The sequence below is a fragment of the Lasioglossum baleicum genome, unplaced genomic scaffold (genome assembly GCF_051020765.1).
Source record: "Lasioglossum baleicum unplaced genomic scaffold, iyLasBale1 scaffold0171, whole genome shotgun sequence".
In the NCBI taxonomy this organism is placed as follows: domain Eukaryota; kingdom Metazoa; phylum Arthropoda; class Insecta; order Hymenoptera; family Halictidae; genus Lasioglossum; species Lasioglossum baleicum.
The window spans coordinates 276,104-298,276 of NW_027469231.1; the positions used below are offsets into that span (position 1 = coordinate 276,104).

Sequence of the window (22,173 nt, forward strand, 5' to 3'; positions counted from 1 at the left end):
TGAACAGCAGGGAATCCCAGAGTCAAACCAGGTATTACGGGAGTAAATCCGCTGATCAGTATTGGCAGCAGCCACCTGACTTCATGCCTTGCATCTCAAAATACAGCGTCACTCCGTTTTAGATGTTTACCAGTTGCTACAAAGTCAAGTGCATTACCGAGTGCCTTACCGTCCGTGAAGCTAACCCGCCGTATCGAAGGTATAACTTCGTAGATGAAGAATCACGTTAGCATACATTATCGTTATGGCATCTTAATTTCGAGTAGGAATTAGAGAACTGCGGGCCAAACCGATCGAGACCATATCCAGTTTCTATGATATTCGAACATCTATGTCAATAGCTTCACATATCCAGTGTTTCCACTAATTCATACCAGGAATTCCTGGAGTGAATGCGCAGAACAGTAATGCCAATGGGTACCTTAATTCACGCATTGAGTATTAATGCGGAACCTCCAAACGTTGTAGAACGTTTCCAATTGTTATGAAGTCAAATGTCTTATTGATGGCCTCATCCACCGAAACCCTAATCCGTTGTATCGGGAACAATACATCGTGTTCAGAGGAACAAATTGATTTACTCTTTTGTGGCGGACACCTTACTTTCATGTATGAATTAGAGGATCGATGGTAAAACCGTTCGGGAACGCCTTTGTTATTAGCTTCACCTATCCAATGATTTCGAGTGCCATGCAAGGTTTTCCGGGCGTAAATGCGCTGAAGACTATTGGCAACAGATACCATAATTCGTTGAATACTAAGACTGATCATCATACCGTTTCATTTCGTTACCAAATGCCATATAGTCACACGTTCTTCAGAAGACCTTATCCTCCGATAAACTAACCCGCTGTATCGAGAGCGTAACACTGTGTTCAGTGGGACGAATTAGTATACGTTTTAGCGACAAGACCATTAATTTCAAGTACGAATTAGAAGATCGAGAGGCAAACTGTTCCATAACGTCACCACTCTCCTTAAGATTGGAACGGCTAAGCCAATAGGTTCACATATCCAGTGATTCGGATAGACAAACCATGAGCTCCGGGTGTAAATACGCTGAACAGTTTTGGCAATAGGCACCTTAATCCACGGTGTGAATGATAAAGTAGAGAGATAAAATGTTGTAGATCATTACCGATTCCTATACTGTCAAACTTTATGTCGAAAGCCATACCTTCCGTGAACCTTACTCGCAGTATCGAAAGCATAACATCGTGAACAGAGAATCAAATTATTATATATATTATTGTCGGGCGCCATAGTGTTATGTATTAATTAAAAGATCGAGGATCGAACCGTTCGAGAACGTTGCCACCTTCTTCGACAGTCGAATAGCTAAGTCAATAGCTTACGCTATCGTGAGATTCCGAGAGTGAAGCGTGGTATTCCATGAGATAGTCCGCTGAAGAGTAGTGACAATAGACACGTTATCTCAAGGTATGAATATTACAGTAGAATATCAATACGTCGGAGATCATTATCAATAGGTATAGAGTCATTCGTTGTACCGAATATATTATCTTCCTAGAACCTAACACACTGTAGCGAGTGTCATGGTTAGTGCTCACGGAATTAAATTAATAGATATTTTATCAGACGGGCACATTATTTCCATGTGTGAATAAAATAATCGAGAGTCAATCCGTTCGAGAACGATCCCACCTTCTTTGGGAGTCTAGCGGCTGAGTCAATAGCTTCACCTACATTTGTGCTTCCGAGAGTCAAGCCCGGTAATCAAGGAGTAAATCCGCCGAACAGAATTGGCAAGAGACACCTTAATACACGGTTTGAATATTAAAGTAGAGCGTCATACCGATTGAGAATGTTACCAATTGCTATAAAGTCAAACGTTTTACCGCAGGCCGTGCCTTCCGCGAAGCTCACCCGTTTCCTCGAGAATATAACTTCGTGTTCGGAATATGAAATTACTAAACGTTGTAGTGATGTGGCCCTTAATTTCATTATGTACATGAAGATCCAGGATCAAGCCATTCGAGAAAGTTACCGCCTTTGTTGAGATTCGAATTTCTGTGTCAATAGCTTCACCGATCCTGCGATTCAAAGAGTCAAACCAGGTATTCTGGGAGTAAATCCGCCGAGCAGCATTGGTAACCAACACCTTCTTTCACGATTTGAATATTAAAATACAGCGTCAAACCGTTTAAGGACGATATCAATTTGTATCAAGTCAAATATTTTACAGAAGGCCGTACCCTCCGAAAAACAGACCAGCTGTATCGAGAGTATACCACCGTGTACACGGAAACAAATTAGTATACATTTTAGTGACGTCCACCATAATTTCAGGTACGCATTCGAAGATCGAGGGTCGAACCGTTCGAGAACGTTACAACCTGCTTTGGGAATCGAACGGCTAAGTCAATTGCTTAACCCATCCTGTGATTCCTAGAACCAAACCAGGCATTCTTGTAGTAAATCCGCCGTACATCGGAGAACATTACTAATTGGTACAAAGTCATTCTTCTTACCGAATACCTTGCCTTCCGAGAAACTTACCCGCTGCAGGGAGTGACTTGCTTAGTGTTCACGCAAACAAATTGGTAGACATTTTGGAAGATGTACTTAACTTTGATTATGAGTAGCAAAAGCGAGACTCAAACCCTTCGAGAACGTAACCACCTACTTTGAGACTGTCATAGGTTCGTCAATAGCTTCACATGTCCTGATAGTCCGAGAGTCAAACCTGGTATTCCAGGAGTAACTCCGTAGAACAGAATTGACAATGGACACCTTATTTCACCCTTGCAATATTAAAGCAGTTAGTTAAACCGTCGGAGAATATCACTAAATGCTATAAAGTTATTCTTTTCGCCGAATACCTCACCTACATGGAATATAACCCGCTGCAGTGAGTGTCTTCTGTGCTCACGGAAACAAATAATCAGATATTTTATTAGGCGGGTGCCATATTCTCATGTATGAATAGGAAAATCGCGATTCAGACTGGTCGAGTACGATGCCACCGCCTTTGAGTTTCGAACAGCTGAGTCAATTGCTTCACCTATCATCCGGTTCCGAGAGTTAAAGAGCTACTCCGTGAGTAAATCCGCTGAACAGTATTGGCAATAGACACCATAATTCACGGTTTGAATATTAACGAAAATAGCCAAACAGATGCAGAACGTTACCTATTCGTATAAAATCAATCTTTTTACCCAAGATTTTACCTTCCGAGATCCTAACCTGCTGTATCAATTGTCGAAATTCGTGTTCGGTGAAGCAAACTGTTATTCCTTTTAGTGACGAGCACTTTCATTTCATGTACGAATAAGGAGATCTATAGGCATAATGTTCCAGAACGTTACCAGTTTCTCTAGGAATCGCATAGCTACGTCGATAGCGCCACCAATCCTGTGATTCCGAGAGTCACGTATGGCACTCCAAGATTAAGCCAGCTGAATCGTATTGGCCTTAGTCAACTAAATTCTGGCTATGAATGTTAAAGTAGACAGCCAGACCTTTTGATCACATTTCCAAATGATATATAGTCTATCTTTTTACCTGATACCCTATCTTCCAAGTGCCGAACCCGCATTAGCGAGTGTAATTCTTGGTGCTCACGGACACAAATAGTGGACATTTTAGCTGACGGTCTCCTCATTTTCATGTATGAGCAGAGTAATCGGCAGTCGAATCGTTCGAGAAGGATCCCACCTTATTTGACAGTCGAACGGCTAAGGCAATAGCTTCACCTATCCTGCTATTCCGATAGGCAAACCAGGTATTCCGGGAGTCTATCCGCTATACACTACTGGTTATGGATACATTAATTCCCGTTTTAAATATTAAGGCAGAGCGTGAATCCACTTGAGAACGTTACCACTTGGTACAAAGTCAAACGATTTACCAATTACCCTTATTCTCCGAGAACCTAATCTGCTGCACGAATATGTTCGTTAGTGTAAACGGAAACAAAGTAGCATGAATTGTATTGTCGGGCACCTTATCTTCACGCATGAATGAGATGCTCGGGAGGGAAACCGTTCCAGAACGGTACGAATTGCTATTGAGTCAAACTTTCTACCGAAGGCCTTACCTTCCGAGAAGCTGTCCCGCCGTATGGTGTATATAACTCCGTGTTCAAAGAAGCTAATTAGTATGCATTTCAGCGACGCTCACCTTAATTTCATGTATGAATTCCTTGGTCGCGTGTCAAACGGTTCGGGAACGTGACCACCTTCTTTGGGAGTCGGGCGGCTAAGTCAGTAGCTACACGCATCCTGAGACTAAGGAAGTCAAACCACGTATTCCTCGAATAAATCCGCTGAAGTTTATTGGCAATAAGCACCATATTTCGCGGTTTGAAAATTAATGAAGAGCGTGAAACCGTTGATAAACCATACCAATTGGTATAAAGTCAAACTTTTACCGATGCCCTTACCATCCTGGATCATATGGCGCAGTATCGTAGGTATAATCTCGTCTCCAGAGACACAAATTGGTAGACATTTTACAGACGGGCGCTGTAATTTCATGTACGAATTAGAAGATCAAATGTCGAACTGTTCGGGAACGTTACCACCTTCTGTGAGAGACGAACGGCTATGTGAAAAGCTTCACCTATTCTGCGATTCCGAGAGTCAAACCAGCTATTCCAGGACTTAATCCACTGTACAGTATCGGCATCAAAAACCCAACCCCGGTAGAGATATTGAATTACACAGTCACACAGTTGTATAACGATACATATTGGTACAGAGTGAATCTTTGCCCAGAAGGCCGTATCATCCGAGAAGCTAACCCGCTGTAGCGAGAGACAAACTTAATGCTCACATTAGGAAGCAGGAGGCATTGTGGCAAATGGACACCTTCATTACCTGTATGGTTACGGCGACAGAAAATCAAACCGATTGAGATTGTTGCAGCCTTCTTTGTGATTCAAACGTCTGTATCAATAGCTTCACGTATCTTGTATTTCCGAGATACAAAGTACTCTGGAAGTAAATGGTATACTGGTATTGGCATAGTACACCTTATTTCACGGTATAAATATTAACTCCAGAGTCACACCATTGTAGAACAATGCGAATTGGTATTGAGGCAAACTCTTTACCGAAGGCCTTATCTGCCGAGAAACCCAACCCGCTGCTGTGAATGTCTTGCTTAATGTTCAGGGAAACAAATTGGTAGAAATTTTGGCAGACGGACACGATATTTCCATGTATGAATAGCAAACTGAATAGGCAAACCTTTCGAGAAAGTTACCACCTTCGTTGAGAGTAGATCGGCTAAGTCAAATGCTACGCCAGTCCTGTGATACCGAGACTCACACCATGTACTCCGCGAGCAAATGCCTTGCACGTCATTGGCAATAGGCACATTAATTCACGGTATGAATATCAAAGTACAGAGTCAAACCGTTGTTGAACGTTACCTATTCCAATTGTGCCAGACACCATACAGAAGGCTTTGCATACGGAGAACCTAACTCGCGGTAACAGGAGTATGCCTTCGGGATCATAGATTGAAATTAAAATTCATTTTAGCGAGGGGCCCCAGATTTTCATGTACGTATAAGAAGATCCAGAGTCAAACCGTTCGACAATGCAGCGACCTTTTTTGAGTGAAGAACAGCACCTATCATGTGATTGCGATAGTCAAATCGGGTATTGCGGGAGTCAATCCGCTGTACAGTATTGGGAATTGTCACCTTAATTCACGGAATGAATATTAAAGCAGAAGGTCAATCCGACGCAGAACATTACCAATTGGTGTAGAGACATTCAGTTTAACGAATACATTTCCTTCCTTGAACCTAACCCACTATTGCGATTGTCATGCTTAGTGCCTACGGAAACAAATGAGTTGACATTATGGCACAGACACACCATGTTTCGATATATGAATTAGAAGATCGAGGTTCAATCCCTTCAAAAACGTTACGACCCTCTTTGAGAGACGAACGGCTATGTCAATAGCTTGAAATATTCCAAGATTCTAAGAGTCAAATCTTGTATACCGGGAATAAATCAGCTGAAGCGTATTGGCAACATCCATCATTATTCACGGTGTGGATATTAATGTAGTGTGAAAAACCATTTGAGAGCGTTTCGAATAAGTATAAAGTCAAACGTTTCATCGATGACCTTACCTTCCTTGAGCCACACCAGCATCATCGGGTGAATATGTTCGCGTTCAGAGAAAGACATTTCTATACATTTCAGTGTCGGGCACCTAAACTTCATGTTCGAATTACAAGACCGTGCGTCATGCCGCTCGAGAACGTTGCCACCCTCTGTGAGGTACGAATTGCTCCGTCAATAGCTTCACCTATCCTGTGATACGGAGTGTCAAACCAGATGTTCCGGCAGCAAATCCGATGTTCAGTACAGGTAATGGTATTGGCAATGTTCGGAGTGAAAATGTTGTTGAGGGTTACGTATTGGTAAGGACTATAAACTTATAGAGATCTTTCCTTCCGCGAACCTCAGAGGCTTAATCAGGAGTATAACTAGGTTTTCAAGGAAACAAATTAGTATATATATATATTAGTGAATGTCACCTTGATCGCATGTACGTGTATGAAGATCGAGGTTTGAGCCGATCGTCAACGATACCTCATTCTGAGAGAGACGAACGACTAAGTCAACAGCCTCCAGGATCCTGTGATTCTGACAGGCCAACCAGATATTCCAGGAGTAAATCCGCTGAATCGTATTGGCAAATGACACATTAATTCGCGGATTGATTATTAAAGCACAGCGTGAAACCGCTTGAGAGTGCTACCAGTTGGTATAAAGTCAAATGATGTACCCAGGATCTTACCATCCGAGAAAATAACCCGCTGTATAGAGAGTATAAGTTAGTGCTCACAGAAAGAAATAAGTATTCACTTCAGAGTCAGGCACCATAACTTGATGTATGAATGAGAAGGTCGAGGGTCAAACCGTTAGGGACCGTTGCCACCTTCTGTGAGAGACGAACGGTTAAGTCAATAACTTTATCCATCCAGCGACTCGGAGAGTTAAACCAGGTATTCCGCGAGTTAGACCGCTGAAGAGTATTGGCAATTGACCCTTTAGATAACGGTGTTGAATATTGAAGCAGACAGTCAAACAGTTATAGGACTTTACATATTGGTACAGAATCAATCACTTCACCGATAGACATACCTTCTGGGAATCTAACCCGACCTTTCCATAGTATAACATCGCGTTCAGATAAAGAAAATAGTATTCATTTCAGCGACGGGAGCCTTAATTTCATGTTTCAATTAAAAGATGGAGTGTCATATCGTTCAAGAACGTTACCACCATCGGTGAGAGGCGGACGGCTATGTCAATAGCTTCACCTATCCTGTGATTCGGTGAGGCAAATCAGGTACTCCTGTAGTAAATCGGCTGAATAGTATGGGCAATTGTCACCTTAGTTCGCAGTATAAATAAGAAAGTCCACAGACGAACCTTGGAAGATAAATAATAATTCATATGAAGTCATTCCATTTACCGAATACCTTATCTTCCGAAATACTAACAGGCTGTAACGTGTGTCTTGCTTAATGTTCACGGAAACAAATTAATAGACATGTTAACAGACGAGCACCACATTGTCAAGTATAAATATTAAAATCGAGAGTCACGCCGTTAGAGAATGGTACCACCTTCTTTGTGAGTCGAAACGCTAAGACAATAGCTTTACCAATCCTGTGATTCCGAGAGTCACACCACGTATTCCAGGATTAAATCCGCTGAATATTATTGCCATAAGACACCTTAATACAGGGTATAAATATTAAAATAGATGGTTAATCTGTCGAAGAACATTAACAATTGGTAGGACTCACTCTATTTACAGAATACATAACCATGTATGAACCTAATGCGCTGTAGCGAGTGACATGCTCAGTGTTCACGAAAACAAACAGGGTAGGCGTTATAGCAGAAGTACACCTTATTTTCAAATGTGAATGAGTAGATCGAGTGTCAAACTGTTCCATAACGATACCACTCTCCTTAAGAATGGAACGGCTAAGTCAATAGCTTCATATATCCTGTGACTCCTAAAGTCAAACGAGATCATCTGGGAGTAAATGCGCTGCACAGCATTGCCCAGAGTTACCTTAGATCACGGTGTGCATATTAAAGTGGTGTGTCATACCGTTTGAGAGCGTTACCAATTGGTTATAACGTCATACACTTTACCACATGCTTTACCTTCCGAGAAACTAACACGCTGTATCGAGAGTATAACTTCGTGATCAGATACACAAATTATAGTACACATTTCGGTGGCGGGCACCTTAACTTCATATATGAATGAGATGGTCCAGGGTGAAACCGTTCAAGAACGTTACCACACTCACTGAGAGACGAACGGCAATGTCAATAGCTTCATCTATCCTTTGATTTCGTCAGCCAAACCGGGTTGTTCGGGAGTGAATTAGCTGAACAGTATTGGCCAAAGGCAAACTAATACAGTGTATGAATATTAAAGTACTGCGTGTAACCGTTGTAGAACGTTACATATTTGTATGACGACACGCTGTTGACCGATAGCCTCACCTTCGGAGAATCTAACCCGCTGTTCATAGAGTATATAGCTTCGTGGTTAGAGAAACACATTCCTATGAACTTTAGTGACGGCGTCATGTGTTCATGTGTGAATACGAATATCGATGGTCAAAGCGCGTGAGAGCATTACCACTTTCTTTGACAGTCGCACAGCTACGCCAATAGCATCACATATACTGTGGTTCCAAGATTAAAAGCAGGCACTCCGGTATTGAATCCGCTGAAAAGTTATTAGCAATAGACATATTAATTCACGGTTCGAATACTAAAGTTGCAAGTTAAATCTTTGTAGAACGTTACCTATTCGTATGGCGTAAAACTTTTTACAGAAGGCCATTCGTTCCGAGAAGCCCAACCCTCTACAGCAAATGTCTTGCTGTTCAAGGAAGCAAATTAGTAGCATTTACTACAGGAATACATGGATTGACTCTTACAATATTGGAATAGGTCGAGGTATGGACCTATCCGTTCGTCTCCCACAGAAGGTGGTAACGTTCTGCAACGCTTTGACTTTCGATGTTGATATTGACGCACAAACATGTGGTGTTCGCTCTCTAAGATGCCAAATAATATATTTCAGTCCACATTAAGCATGACATTCGCTACAGCGGGTTAAGTTCTCGGAAGGAATGGCATACGGTGATAGAAATGACATTTTGGTATGTGTTGTGCTCTCCGTCAGTTTGAGACCATCATTAATACTCACACCGTGAATTGAAGTCTCCATTGGCCAATTCTGTGCAGCGGAGTTTACTCCATGGATACCTGGTATGACGCTCGGAATCACAGCATACGTGAAGCCATTGACTTCACCGTTTGAATCTCAAGGCAGTTGGCATCGTTCTCCCTCGGTCTTATAATTCATAATTGAAATTCAGCTGCCCGTCACTGAAATGAATGCTAATTTGTTTCCTGAAACACGAAGTTATACTCTCGATACAGCTGGTCAGTTTCTCGGCTGGTAAGTTCTTCGGTAGGGTGTTTGACTTTATACGAATTTGTAACGTTCTCAATCGGATTGACGCTCCACTGTAATATCCTAACCGCGAACAAAGGTGTCCATTGCCAATATAATACGTCGCATTTACCCCCGATCTACCTGGCATGACTATCAGAATCACAGGACAAGTGAAGCTATTCACCTAGCTGTTCGACTCTCAAGAAAGGCGGTAACATTCACGGACGGTTTGCCCTCAATATTCCTATATACGCATGAGAATAATGTGTCCGTCTGCTAGAATGTCTACTAACTTTAAAACCTGAAAACTGTGCAACACAATCGCTGCAGCGGTTTGGGTTCTCGGAAGGTAAGGTATAGGATGAACGGAATGACTTAATTCCAATTGGTAGTGTTCTTCGGCGGTTCCACTTTCAACCATAATATTCCGGAAGTGATTTAAGTTGTCTAATGCCAATACAGTTCAGTGGATTTTATCCCAAAGTACCTGGTTTGACTCTCGGAACCACAGGATAGATGAACTTATTGACTTAGATATGTGCGACTCTCAAAAAAGGTGATAACGTTCTCCAACTGTTTGACTCTGGAACTTCTTACTCATAATTGAAATTAAGGTGCCCCACCACTAAAATGTGTACTCATTTCATTCTCTGATCACGATGTTATACTCTCGCAACGGCGGGTTATCTTCTCCGAAGGTTAGGCCATCGGTCAACTGTTAGACTTTATACTAATTGACAATTCTCCCACATGCATTGACGCACTACTTCACTATTCAAACCGTGAATTAATGTGTCCTGTGGCAATAATTTTCAGCGGATTTACTCCAGTGACCCCTGGAATGACAATGCGAATCACTGGATAGGTGATGCTATTGACATAGCCGGTCGTCTCTCACAGAAGGTGGTAACGTTGTCGATTGGTTTGACTCCCGATATTCTGATTCGCACATGGAATTAATGGTACCCGTCATTAAAATGTATACCAATTAGCTACCATGAATGCGAAGATTTACTCTTGACACAGCGGGATAGCATCTCGGAAGGTACGGGCTGCGGTAATATTTTGACTCTATACCAATACGTAGCGATGTACAACGGTTTGACTCTGTACATTAACATTAATACCGCGAAATAAGGTGTCTATTGCCAATACTGTACACCGCATTTACTCTTGCAATATCTAGTTTTACTCTCGGTATCTCAGGATAGGTGGAGCTATGCACATAAGCGTTCGTCTCCACATGATGGTGGTAACGTTCTATAGCGGTTTCACCCTCGATCTTTTAATTCATACTTGTAGTTAAGGAGCCCGTCACTGAAATGAAAACAAATTTCTTCCTAGGAACATGAAGATATATTCGCGGAACGGCGAGCCCGTTTCTCCGAAGGTAAGGACATCGGTAAAGTGATTGACATTATACCAATTGGCAATGCTCTCAAACGTTTTGACCCTCTACTTCACTATTCAAACCGTGAATTATATTGTCTATTGGGAACTATCCTCACCGTATTTACTCGAGGAATGCCTGGTTCGGCTCTTCGAGTCACAGGATAGGTGCAGCTATTGACATAGCCGTTCGATTCTCAATGTAGTTGTTAACATCCTCGAACTGTTCGATTTGCGCATTCACACATGAAACTTAGGGTGCCGTCACTAAGATACAAAATAATTTTCTTCCTTGAATACGAAGATATACTCTCGATACGGCGGGATAGGTCTTCGCAAGGTAAGGCTTTCGGTAAAAAGTTTGACTGAATAGCAATAAGCGTTCTACAATGGCTATCTCTGTTCCTTAATATTTATATTGTGAAATAGCGTGTCTAATTTCAATACTGTACTTCGGGATATGTCGAGGTATACCTGGTCTGCCTCTAGGAATCGCAGGATAGCTGAAGCTATAGGCGCATCCGAGCGACTCTGAAAGAAGATCGGTATTAAGATCGGTAATTCATGAAATTAAGGCTCCCATCGCTAAAATGTATAATAATGTGCTTCCCTGAACACGAAGCTATACTCTAGATATAGCGGGATAGCCTGTCGGAAGGTAAGGCCTTCGATAAACAGGATGAGTTCATACCAATATGTATCGATCTTGAACAGTTTGCCACTCTACTTTAATATTCAAACCGTGAATCAAGGTCACAAGTACCAGTACCAGTTCAGCGAATTTACTCCCAGAATCACGAGATTAGTGAAGCTAGTGACATAGCTGTGCGGCTCTCAAAGCTAGTGGTAACGTCCTGAAACAGTTTGTCACACGATCTACTATATCATGCTTGAAATTAAGGTGTCCGCCACTATAATGTATACTAATTTGTTTCTCTGAACACGAGGATGTTCCCACGATGCAGTGGCTTATGTTCTCGGATGATAAAGTATTGGATGTATAGTCTGTATAGTATCGGATGATAAAAATAATGCCTTTAAACAATTTGGTAACGTTCTCAATCGGTTTAACGCTATACTGTAATATTCAAACCACCAATTAATGTGTCCATTGCCATTACTTTTTATCGAACTTACTCCTGGAATGCCTGGTTTTAATCTCGGAATCCCAGGATAGGTGAAGCTATTGATTTAGCCGATCAACGAATTTGGTCAGGTTCCCGATCCGTTTGACACTCGATCTTGTAATTCGTACAGGAAGTTAAGGTGCCCATCGCTAAAACGGATATTACTTGGCATCTCTGAACACGAAATTACACTCTCTATGCGGCAGGTTAGTCTCTCGGAAGGTACGGCCGTCGGTAAATGGTTTGATTCTACACCAAGGTGTAAGATCTTTAACGGTTTGACTCAGTCCTTTGATATTCAAACCGTGCATTAATGTGCCTATTTCCAATACTGATTAGCGGATTTACTCCCGTAATACCTGTTACGCCTCCCCGAATCACAGGATAGGTGATCCTATTGACTAAGCTGCTCGAATATAGTGGAAGGTGGTAACGGTCACGAAATGTTTTACCCACGATCTTCTAATTCATACATGGAATAATGGTGCATGTCACTAATATGACTAAATATTTCGTTCTCTGAACACGAAGTGATTCCCACGATACAGCGGGTTAGTTTTTCGGAAATATGGCCATTGCTAAAGTGTTTGAATTTATAAAAGCAGGTAACGTTCTCAACAAGTTGCACGCTCTACATTAATATTGAAACCGTGAGTCATGGCGACCATTGCCAATTCTCTTCAGCGGCTTTACTCCAAGTATACTTAGTGTGATTCTCGGAACCACAGGATAGGAGAAGCTATTGTGATATATGTGCGATTTCACGAAGAAGGTAGTAGCGTTATCGAACGGTTTAACTCTCGATCTTCTCATTCATATATGAAATTATGGTGCCCTCCACTGCAATGTTTACAAATTTGTATCCCTGCATACGAAGTAATACTCTACATACATCGGGTTATGTTCTCGGAGGGTAACGTCATCAATAAAACGTTTGACTATATACCAATTGGAAGTATTCTCAATCGGGATGTCGCTGTACTTTTATATTCTATCCATGAATTATGGTTTCCATTTCCACTGTTCAGCGGATTTAATTTCGGAATGCTCGTTTAGACTTTCAGAATCACAGGATAGGTGTAGCATGTGATTCAGTAGATCGACACTCGAAGAGGGTGATCACGTTCTCGAACGATTTGAACCAGGACCTACCTAGTTCATACTTGAAATTAGGATGCCAGTCACTAAAATCCATACTAACTCGCTTCTTCGAACACGAAGTTTTAGTCTCGATAACGCGGGATAGATTCACGAAGTTAAAGCCGTGTGTGAAATGTTTGAATCTATACCAATACGTAGCGTCCTACAACGGTTTGAATCTGTACTTTAATATTTTCACCGTGCAATAGGGTGTATATGTCTAATACTGTACAGCGGATCGACTCCCGGAATACCTCATTTGACTCTCAGAACCTCAAGATATGTGAAGCTATTGATTTTGCAGTTCTTCTCTCACAGAAGGTTGTAACGATCTGGCGTGATTTCACCCTCGATCTTCTTATTCATAACGAAATTAGGATCCCCGTCACAAAAAGATTTACTAATGTGTATCCCTAAACACGTAGCTTCACTCGATAGGGCGGGTTAGCTTTTCGGTCGGTAAGCCAGTCGGTAAATGGTTTGACTTTATATCAATTAGTAACGTTCTCAAACGTTTTGATTCTCTATTTTAATATTGAAACCGTGAATTAAGGGATCTATTGCCAACTCTGTACAGCCCAATTACTCTCGGAATATGTCGCTTGAGTCTCGGAATCACAGGATGTATGAAGCTATTGATGCAGCTGTTTGAATCACGAAGAAGGTGATAACATTCTCGAACGGTTTGACACTCGAGCTTCTGATTCATAAATGAAATTAAGGTGGCGGACAGTATAATGTACACTAATTGGTCCCTCTGAACACGGTGTCATACTCTCGATACTGCGGGTTAGTTTTTCGGAGGGCAAGGCATTCTGTATGAAGTTTTACACTACACCAAGAGGAAATGATACTACCGCTTGACGGCGTGCATTAATATTCAAACCGTGTATTGGGGTGTCAATTGCCAATACTGTACAGCGGATTTCCTCCCGGTATACCTGATTTGACTATCGGAGTAATTGGATAGGTGGAGCCATTGAATTAGTTGTGTGTCTCTCAAGGAAGGTGGTATCTTTCTGGAACGATTTGACCCTCTATCTTGTAATTCATATATAAACATATGATGCCGACGACTCAAATGTATACTGTTGTCTTTGCCCGAACTCGAAGTTATACTCTCCACACGGCGGGTTATCAGCTCCAAGTGTAAGACCTTCGGTAACAGGTTTGTCTCTATACCGATGAGTAACGTTCTGCATCGGATTGACGGTCAGCTTTGATATTCATACCGTGAATTAAGGTGACTACTGCCAATACTCTTCAGCCGAATTGGGCCCGGAATTCCTGGTTTAACTCCTGGAATCATAGGGTAGGTGAAGTCAATAACTGAGGCGTTCGATTCTCAGCTATTGTGGTAACGATCACGATCGGCTTTACCCTCGATCTTCCAATACATACATGAAGTGCAGGCCACCGATACTAAGATGTTTATTAATTTGCTTCTCCGAACACGAAGTTACATTCATGATACAGCCGGATAGCTACTCAATAGTAAGGCCTTCACTGGAGTGTTTGACTCTATAACAATAAGGAACGTTCTAGAACGGCTTGGATCTGTAGATTAATAGTTATACCGTGAATTAAGATTTCTACTGCAAATACTGTTCAGCTGGTTTTCTGCCTAACTACCTTGTTTGACTCCCTGATTCGCACGGTACGTGAGGTAATTGACTTAGACGTTCGACTCTCGAAGACAGTGGCAACGTTCTCGAACGGATTGGTACACAATCTTCTAATTCGTACACGAATTGAAGGCCCCAGTCACTGACATGTATACTAATTAGCACTTCTGAACACGAAGTTATACTCTCGATACAGCTGGTAAGTCTTATTGGAAATTATGGCCGACGGAAAAAAGCGTGTCTTTATACATATTGTTTACGTTACACATCGGCTTGCATCACAACTTTAGTATCCATACGGAGATATGGAGTGTCTATTTCCAATACTGTTCAGATCATTTACTCTAGGAATACCTGGTTTGATTCTCGGAAATATAAGATAGGTGAAGCTATTGACTTAGACGTTTAACTCTCAAGGAAGTTTGTAAGGTTCTCCTACGATTGGACTTTCGATTTTGCCATGCATACATGAAAATAAAGTGCCCGTCTTATAAAATGTATACTCATTAGTTTCCGTGATTACTATGCATAGCTCTCCCTACAGCAGGTTGGACTACTCGTAAGGTAAGACCTGCGGAAGAATGTTTGGTTCTATACGAATAGGTAATGATGTACAACGGTTTTACTATCGACGCTAATATACGAATTGTGATTTATGGTATCAATTACCAATACTGTGTATCGGATAGACTCACTGAGTACCTGGTTTGACTCTCGGAATTTCAGGATATGTGAAGCTATTTACTTAGCCGTGCTACTCTAACAGAAGGTGGTAACGTTCTCAAACCATTAGACCACCGATCTTGTAATTCATTAATGAAATCAAGGTGCTCATTACTCATTACACCCTCTGAACACAATGTAATATTTTAGTTACAGCGGGATAGTTTTTCAGAGGGTAAGATCATCGGTAATACGTGTGACTTTACAGCCGATGCTATTGTTCTCAATCAAATTGACGCTCTACTTTAATATGCAAACCCTGAATTGAAGTGTCTGCTACCAATACTGTTCAGCGGATTTACTCCAGGAATAACTGATACGATTCTCGGAATCGCACAGTAGGTGAAGCTATCGGAAGGATAGGTATTGGGTAAAAGGAATGACTTTATATCAATTGGTCATATTCTCCAACGGTTGGTCTCTCAACCTTAATATTCATGTTGTGATGTAAGCTGTCTTTTGCCAACACTGTTCAGTGGATCTACTTCCGCATTACCTGATATGGCTCTTCGAATCCCTGGATAGGTGATGCGATTGAGTTAGCCGATCGTAGCACACAGAAGGTGGTAACGTTCTCGAACGGTTCGACTCTCTACCTTCTGATTCCTGCTGGAAGTTAAGGTGACCGTCACTAAAATATAAACTATTTTGTAACTCTGATCGCGAAGGTATACTCTCGATGCAGCGGGTTAGTTCTTCGTAGGGTAAGGTCGTCGCTAAAACGATTGACGTTACTACAATTGGTAACGCTCTCAAACAATTTGACGCTCCACATTAATATTCAAACTGCGAAATAAGGTGTCAACTCCCAATTCTGTTTAGAGGACTTGCTTCTCGGTTATCCTGGGTTGACTCTCGGAATCACGGGATAGGTGAAGTTATTCACTTGGCCGTTCCACTCTCAAAGGGGGCGGTAATGTTCATGATCAGCCTGTGTTCCGTTCTTCTTATGCATACACGAAATTGAGGTGCTCAAATGTCTACTAATTTGCTTCTCGCAACACGAAGTAATGCCCTGTATGTAGCGGGCTTGCTTCTCGGAAAGAATGGCCTACGGTAAAAAGTTAGACTGTATACGATTGGGTAAAGTTCTACAATGGCTTGACCTCCTGATATTATATTCGATCAATGAATGATGTACGGCAGATCGCGCAACATTACTGTTTGGTCTCCGTTAATATCTCAATACATGATTTTGAACCGCAAGCAATTCCTTCTCATTTTTATATTTATATACAAATACTGCAATTTACTGTTATGTTCATTACAATTTTTTTCGAAATTCTTAGTTCTATAGTTCCATTGTTAGTTAAAAAAATTGCATACCTGAATACAAGTGTCTTTGGAACTAGTTCAGTGCACGTTTAAGACATTATTTTGTTAAACTTATTGTTATTTTACACGATTGTCTGTACACGTACCTACGCTTCCGGAGCGACACGAGTGGACGGGAGTTGCAGTGGCCTTCGGTATGTCGGAACAGCACTGCAGGATGGTCTTCGTCAATTTCGTTAACTCTGATTTGGTTCCGTATGGATTTCATCCCAGTCTCCCATTTATATATGCATCCTGCAATTGTCTCTTCGGGTATCTTCTATTTCTTCCATAATTTGCAGTTCGTAATTTGAAAAACTTGTATTTCTCAGTAAAGGTGTTCCTGAAAATAGTTTAGTGTACGATTACAACATTATTTTGTTTTATTTATGGTTATTGTACATGATTGTCTATATATGTTCCTACGCTACCAGAGCGACACGCCTAGATCGACAAGTAGTTGCGTACGGTGGATAGACGCGAGACTGCAATATGGTATTGGTTAACTTCTATAGCTCTGATATTGTACTGTTTGCACTCCTTCGCGGTTTCCAATTTATTTCGACGTATTGTCATGTACTTCTATAATATTTTCGATTCTTTTCAAAATTTCAAATGTTTAACATCAGAAATAGTATTTTATAGGAACAGTGTCCTTGGAAATAGATGAGTGCACGTTTTTGATAATATTTTGTTATATTTACTGTTATTACATACGTTTGCCTCTATGAGAAAGACACGGCTTTAGTGGCTTTGCAGTTGCGTACGGCAGAACGGAGCGACACTACTGGATGGTCTTCGATAATGTTTTTAACCTTGATATTGCACAGTAAGAATTTTTTCCCAGTTTTTCATTTCTTTGTACATACCGTAAGTTACTGCTGTAATATTTTCACTTCTCCGAAAAAATACAATTTCTGAAAAAAAAAATTGGAGGATTCGAATATAACCGGAAATATCATAACAGTAGGTCACAGAATGTAGGAATAAATAGTTAATATCGAAAGAATGCATTCGGCACAATATCAGGGTTAGAGAAATTAACGACGATAATACAGTAGGGGCGGACCGATATGCGGAACGCAACAGCAAGAACATAACAGGCTCGTCGCACAGGAAGCGTCGGTATGTACACAGACAGTCATATAAAATAACAATAAGTTTAACAGAATAATGTCATAAACGAATACTCGATTAATTCCAAAGACACAATTATTGGGAAATACAATTCCTTAAAAAAAAAATTGAAAATTACGAAAAAAAAATCGAAAATATCACAACAGTAAATTGCAATATCTATAAATATATAGAAAACTGTGACAGAATGCATATGGTACAAAATCAAGAATAAGGAATTGACTGAAATCATACAGTAATGCCGCTTCGAGCTGCAGTGTACATCTGGAAGACCTCGATATATCTTCATCGAAGCTGTGATAGCATGAGTATAAGCAGGTATTCCGGCCTTAAATCCGCTGATCAATATTGGTATCAGACATATTAATTCGCTGGTTGAATATTATTGTAGAGCATCAAACTGTTTGGGTGCGTTGCCACTTTGTTAAAAGTCGAACGTTTTTCTGGAGACCTTACACTCCGAAAGCCTAACCAGCTGTATCGATGGTATAACTCCGTGTTCAGAGGAACAAATTAGTAGACATTCTAGCGACTCGCACCTTAGTTTCATGTATGAGTAAGGTGATAGTGGGTCAAACCATTCTAGAGCTTTACCACGTTCTCTGATAGTGGGATGTCTATGACAATAGCTTCTGCTTTCCTCTCATTCCGAGAGCTGAACCAGGTATTCGGGTAATCAATCCTCTGAACAGTATTAACAATACTAATTTGCAATACTATGTTCGCCAAGCCGTTTGAGACCCTTACCAATTGGTATAGGGACGAAAATTTTACCGAGGGCATTACTTTCCGAGAAGCATATGCCGCTGTAGGGCGTGTCTTGCATAGTGTTAGTGGAATCAAATTATTAGACATTTGAGCAGATGAACACCATATTTTCGTGTATGTACAGCAAAATCGAGACACAAGCTGATCGAGATCGTTACCACCAGCTTTGAGGGACGCACAGGTGCGTCCATAGCATCACCTATCCTGTGGTTCCGTAATTGAAGCGAGGTATCCCAGAAGTAAGTGCGCTGAACAGGATTGGCAAAACGCACCTAAATTCGCGGTATGAATCTTAAAGTGCAATGTCAATCAGTTGTAGAACGTTATATATACGTATAGGGTCAAACGTTTTACCGAAGGCCTTACCTTCCGAGGACCAAATCCGCTGTATCGAGAGTATAACATCGTGTTGAACGATGCAAGTAAGTATACATCTTAGTGACGTCACCATTAAATTCATGTATGAAGTGAAGTTCTAGGGTCAAGACGCTCGAGAACGTTGCACACCTTCTGTAAGAGACGAACGGCTAAGTCAGTAGCTTCACCTGTACTGTGATTCAGAGAGCCAAACCAGGTATTCCGCTCGTAAATCCAATGAACAGTGTGGTCAACCGACGCCATAATTCACGGCTTGGGTATTAAAACGGAGCGTCAAGCCGTTCGAGAACGATAGCAATTAGTATAACGTCATTATTCTTACAGATTACCTTACCGTCCGAGATCCGATCGCGCCGTATCGAGTGTCTTGCTTATTGTTCGCAGAAACAAATTAGTCGACACGTTGGCAGACGGACACCACATTTCATGAATAAATATAAAAATCGACAGCAAAGCCGTTGGAGAACGACACCGTCATTTTTAGACACTAACGGCGATGTGAATGGTTTCACATATCTAGTGATTCCGACTGTCAGGCCAGGTATCCAGTCAGTAAATCTGCTGAACGGTATTAGCAAACAACACCTTATTCCACGGCTTGAATATTAAAGTAGGGTGTCAAGCCGTTTGAGAACGATACCGATTTGTACAAAGTCAAACATTTTCCGGAGGCATTTACGTCAGCGAATCTGAACAACCCCATCGAGACTATAACTTCGGGATTTGAGAATGAAAAAAGTATTAATTTCAGTGACGGGCACATTAACCGTATCGCGTCGTGTTAGGCAGAGTGAGACGGTGGGCTCCTCCGCTTACGGAGAGCATGGAGCCTGCTTTCGCGAAGCGGGCCTTCAACGCCCTATTCCCCGCGTCACCTGGGAAGGTGATGACAGCGGAGGAGGCCCCGACGACGCGATGCGAAGTCGGATGGACAGATGACCGTGGGGTAACATCCGAGGAGCTGAGCCAAGCGATACGGGAAATTGGAGCGAGAGCCAAGGCGCCGGGACGGGACCCCTGGACGCGCCTGGGTCCTCGAGTCGAGTAGGGACCCTCTTCACACTGTGCGTCCGGGAGTGCAAGTTTCCGGAGTGCTACAAGAGGGCCAAGGCGGTGCTACTGCCGGAGGTGGGCAGGTCCCAGTAGCCCCCGCGGCGTACAGGCCGATCTGCCTGTTGGACGAGGGTGGGATGCTCTTCGGGATGGAGGTAGCTAGGGGGCTGAGGGACCACCTCTCGGGAGCTGGTCCGGATCTGGATGACCGACAGTTCGGTTTCCAGCAGGGGCGGTCGTCCGTCGGCGCAGTTCAGCGCGTCAGGTCCGTGTCGGAGGCGGTCGTCCAACAGGGCGGGGTGATGTTGGCCGTTAGTTTCGAAAACGGCAACGCGTTTAATCCCCTGCCCTGGACTGCCGTCAGGGTGGCGTTGGAGCGGCACGAGGTGCCCCAGTACATGGCGGCGGTTGTCTGAGACTACCTGTCCAACAGGCGCTTACAATATCCCGGGAGGGAAGGTACTGTGCGCAGAGAGATGCGCTGCGGGGTCCCACAGGGGTCGGTACTGGGTCCGATCCTGTGGAACTAAGCGTTCGATACAGTGCTGCATGGCTCGATCCCCGAAGGGTGAGTGTTACTTGCTACGCGGATGACACCCTCGTCACGGCGAGCGGTCGCGAGTACGGGAGGACGACCCTGCTCGCCGAACTGGGAGTGGCCATAGTGGTCAAGGCCATAGAACGCTTGGGATTCCGCGTCTCGCCGGAGAAGACCCAGGCGATCTGGTTCCTCGGCGGGACGAAGCAGGTAGCACCGTCGGGCAACGTACGAAGAGGATCGGTCTACGTGGGTGGAAAGGCAGTCCATATCCGGGATACGATGAAGTATCTCGGCCTCCTGCTGGACGGCCGATGGACCTTCGAGGACCACTTCGAGCAGCTCGCCCCTCGCCTCGAACAGACGGGTGTGGCACTGTGCCGGCATCTCCCGAACATCGGAGGGCCGGACGAGAGAGTGCGCCGCCTGTACTCCGGGGTCATCCGTTCGATGCCCTTGTACGGAGCCCCGGTATGGGCGCGGAACTGATGGCCAGCCGCAAAAGCTGTGCCAGACTCGCTAGCGCCTGACGCAGACTGACCATCAGGGTGGTGAGGGGGTATCGTACCGTCTCACACGAGGCGGTCTCCGTACTGGCGGGCCTCCTGCCGCTGGATCTGCTGGCGGGAATGGAGGCCAGAACTTACGACATCGTGCGTCGTCGACCGAGCGGGCTCCCGAGTCGAGGACCGGTGGAAGCGGATAACATCACGAAGGATATCCGACGGGACGGTTTGGATGATTGGAGACGGAGGCAAAGCCGACAGGCGAGCCTCCGCCATCGTCCCGGTCCTAGACGCCTGGAAGAAGAGTGGGGGCAGGCGGACATTCCGCCTCACGCAGGTGCTCTCCGGACACCGGTGGTTCGGAGAGTATCTCAGCAAGGTCGGGCGAGAGGTTACGCCAGGGTGTTGATTCTGCGACGCGGAGGTGGACTCCGCGCAGCACACCCTGGAGGACTGTCCGGCCTGGACAGTTGAAAAACGGGCACTGCAGAGTGTTGTATGTTGGGACCACTCGCCCTTCGCCATCGTGCTTAACATGGTGGAGCCCGAGAGAAATTGGCGAGCTGAGGCCTCCTTCTGCAAGCAGGTGATGCTGCAGAAGGAAGCAGCGGAGCGTGGCCGGGCAGGAGGAGCCCGGGCCCGCTCTGGCTCCGGAAGGCGGTTCCGGCGAGCGCGACGCAGGCTCGCCTGAGCGCGCGCCGGACGTTAGTCCCACGTGGTCGGATAACGTCCGGGGAAGAGCCCCTGCCGGTCGAGGCTGTCCCTGTCCTTTGCATTCCCGTCGCCAATGGGGATCGCGGGGTGGTTGGTTGAGGGACCGACCTCTCGGGGATCGCGATCCAAGGTGGTGTCGGTGTCGCACTGTGGTCCACGCGGCACTGGCGAAGAGCCAAGAGCTAGAAACGCAACGCGCGAAGAAGATCTCAGCAAGGTGAGCGGTGGGGAAGTGCCGGACGGCTTCCGTGCCTGACGCTTCAATTCCC

The 22,173-nt window shown here is 43.6% G+C and overlaps 1 protein-coding gene across 1 annotated transcript; it reads left to right on the forward strand.

Annotated features, from left to right (window-relative positions):
- The first annotated feature begins 19,916 nt into the window (after positions 1 to 19,916).
- LOC143220090 (uncharacterized) lies at positions 19,917 to 21,664 on the forward strand. The gene is made up of 4 exons (XM_076445826.1): positions 19,917 to 20,039; positions 20,083 to 20,457; positions 20,511 to 21,112; positions 21,220 to 21,664. Exons 1-4 carry the CDS (start codon positions 19,917 to 19,919, stop codon positions 21,662 to 21,664), a joined length of 1,545 nt encoding a protein of 514 aa, XP_076301941.1.
- Positions 21,665 to 22,173: the final 509 nt, after the last annotated feature.

Bases quoted from the DNA above. Each gene is read 5' to 3' on its own strand.
- LOC143220090 (XM_076445826.1), top strand. From the start codon at position 19,917: ATGGAGCCTGCTTTCGCGAAGCGGGCCTTCAACGCCCTATTCCCCGCG. The intron at 20,040-20,082 runs GTAACATCCGAG...GGGAAATTGGAG, and splicing joins GATGGACAGATGACCGTGGG to CGAGAGCCAAGGCGCCGGGA. The intron at 21,113-21,219 runs GTACTCCGGGGT...CGCCTGACGCAG, and splicing joins GACGAGAGAGTGCGCCGCCT to ACTGACCATCAGGGTGGTGA.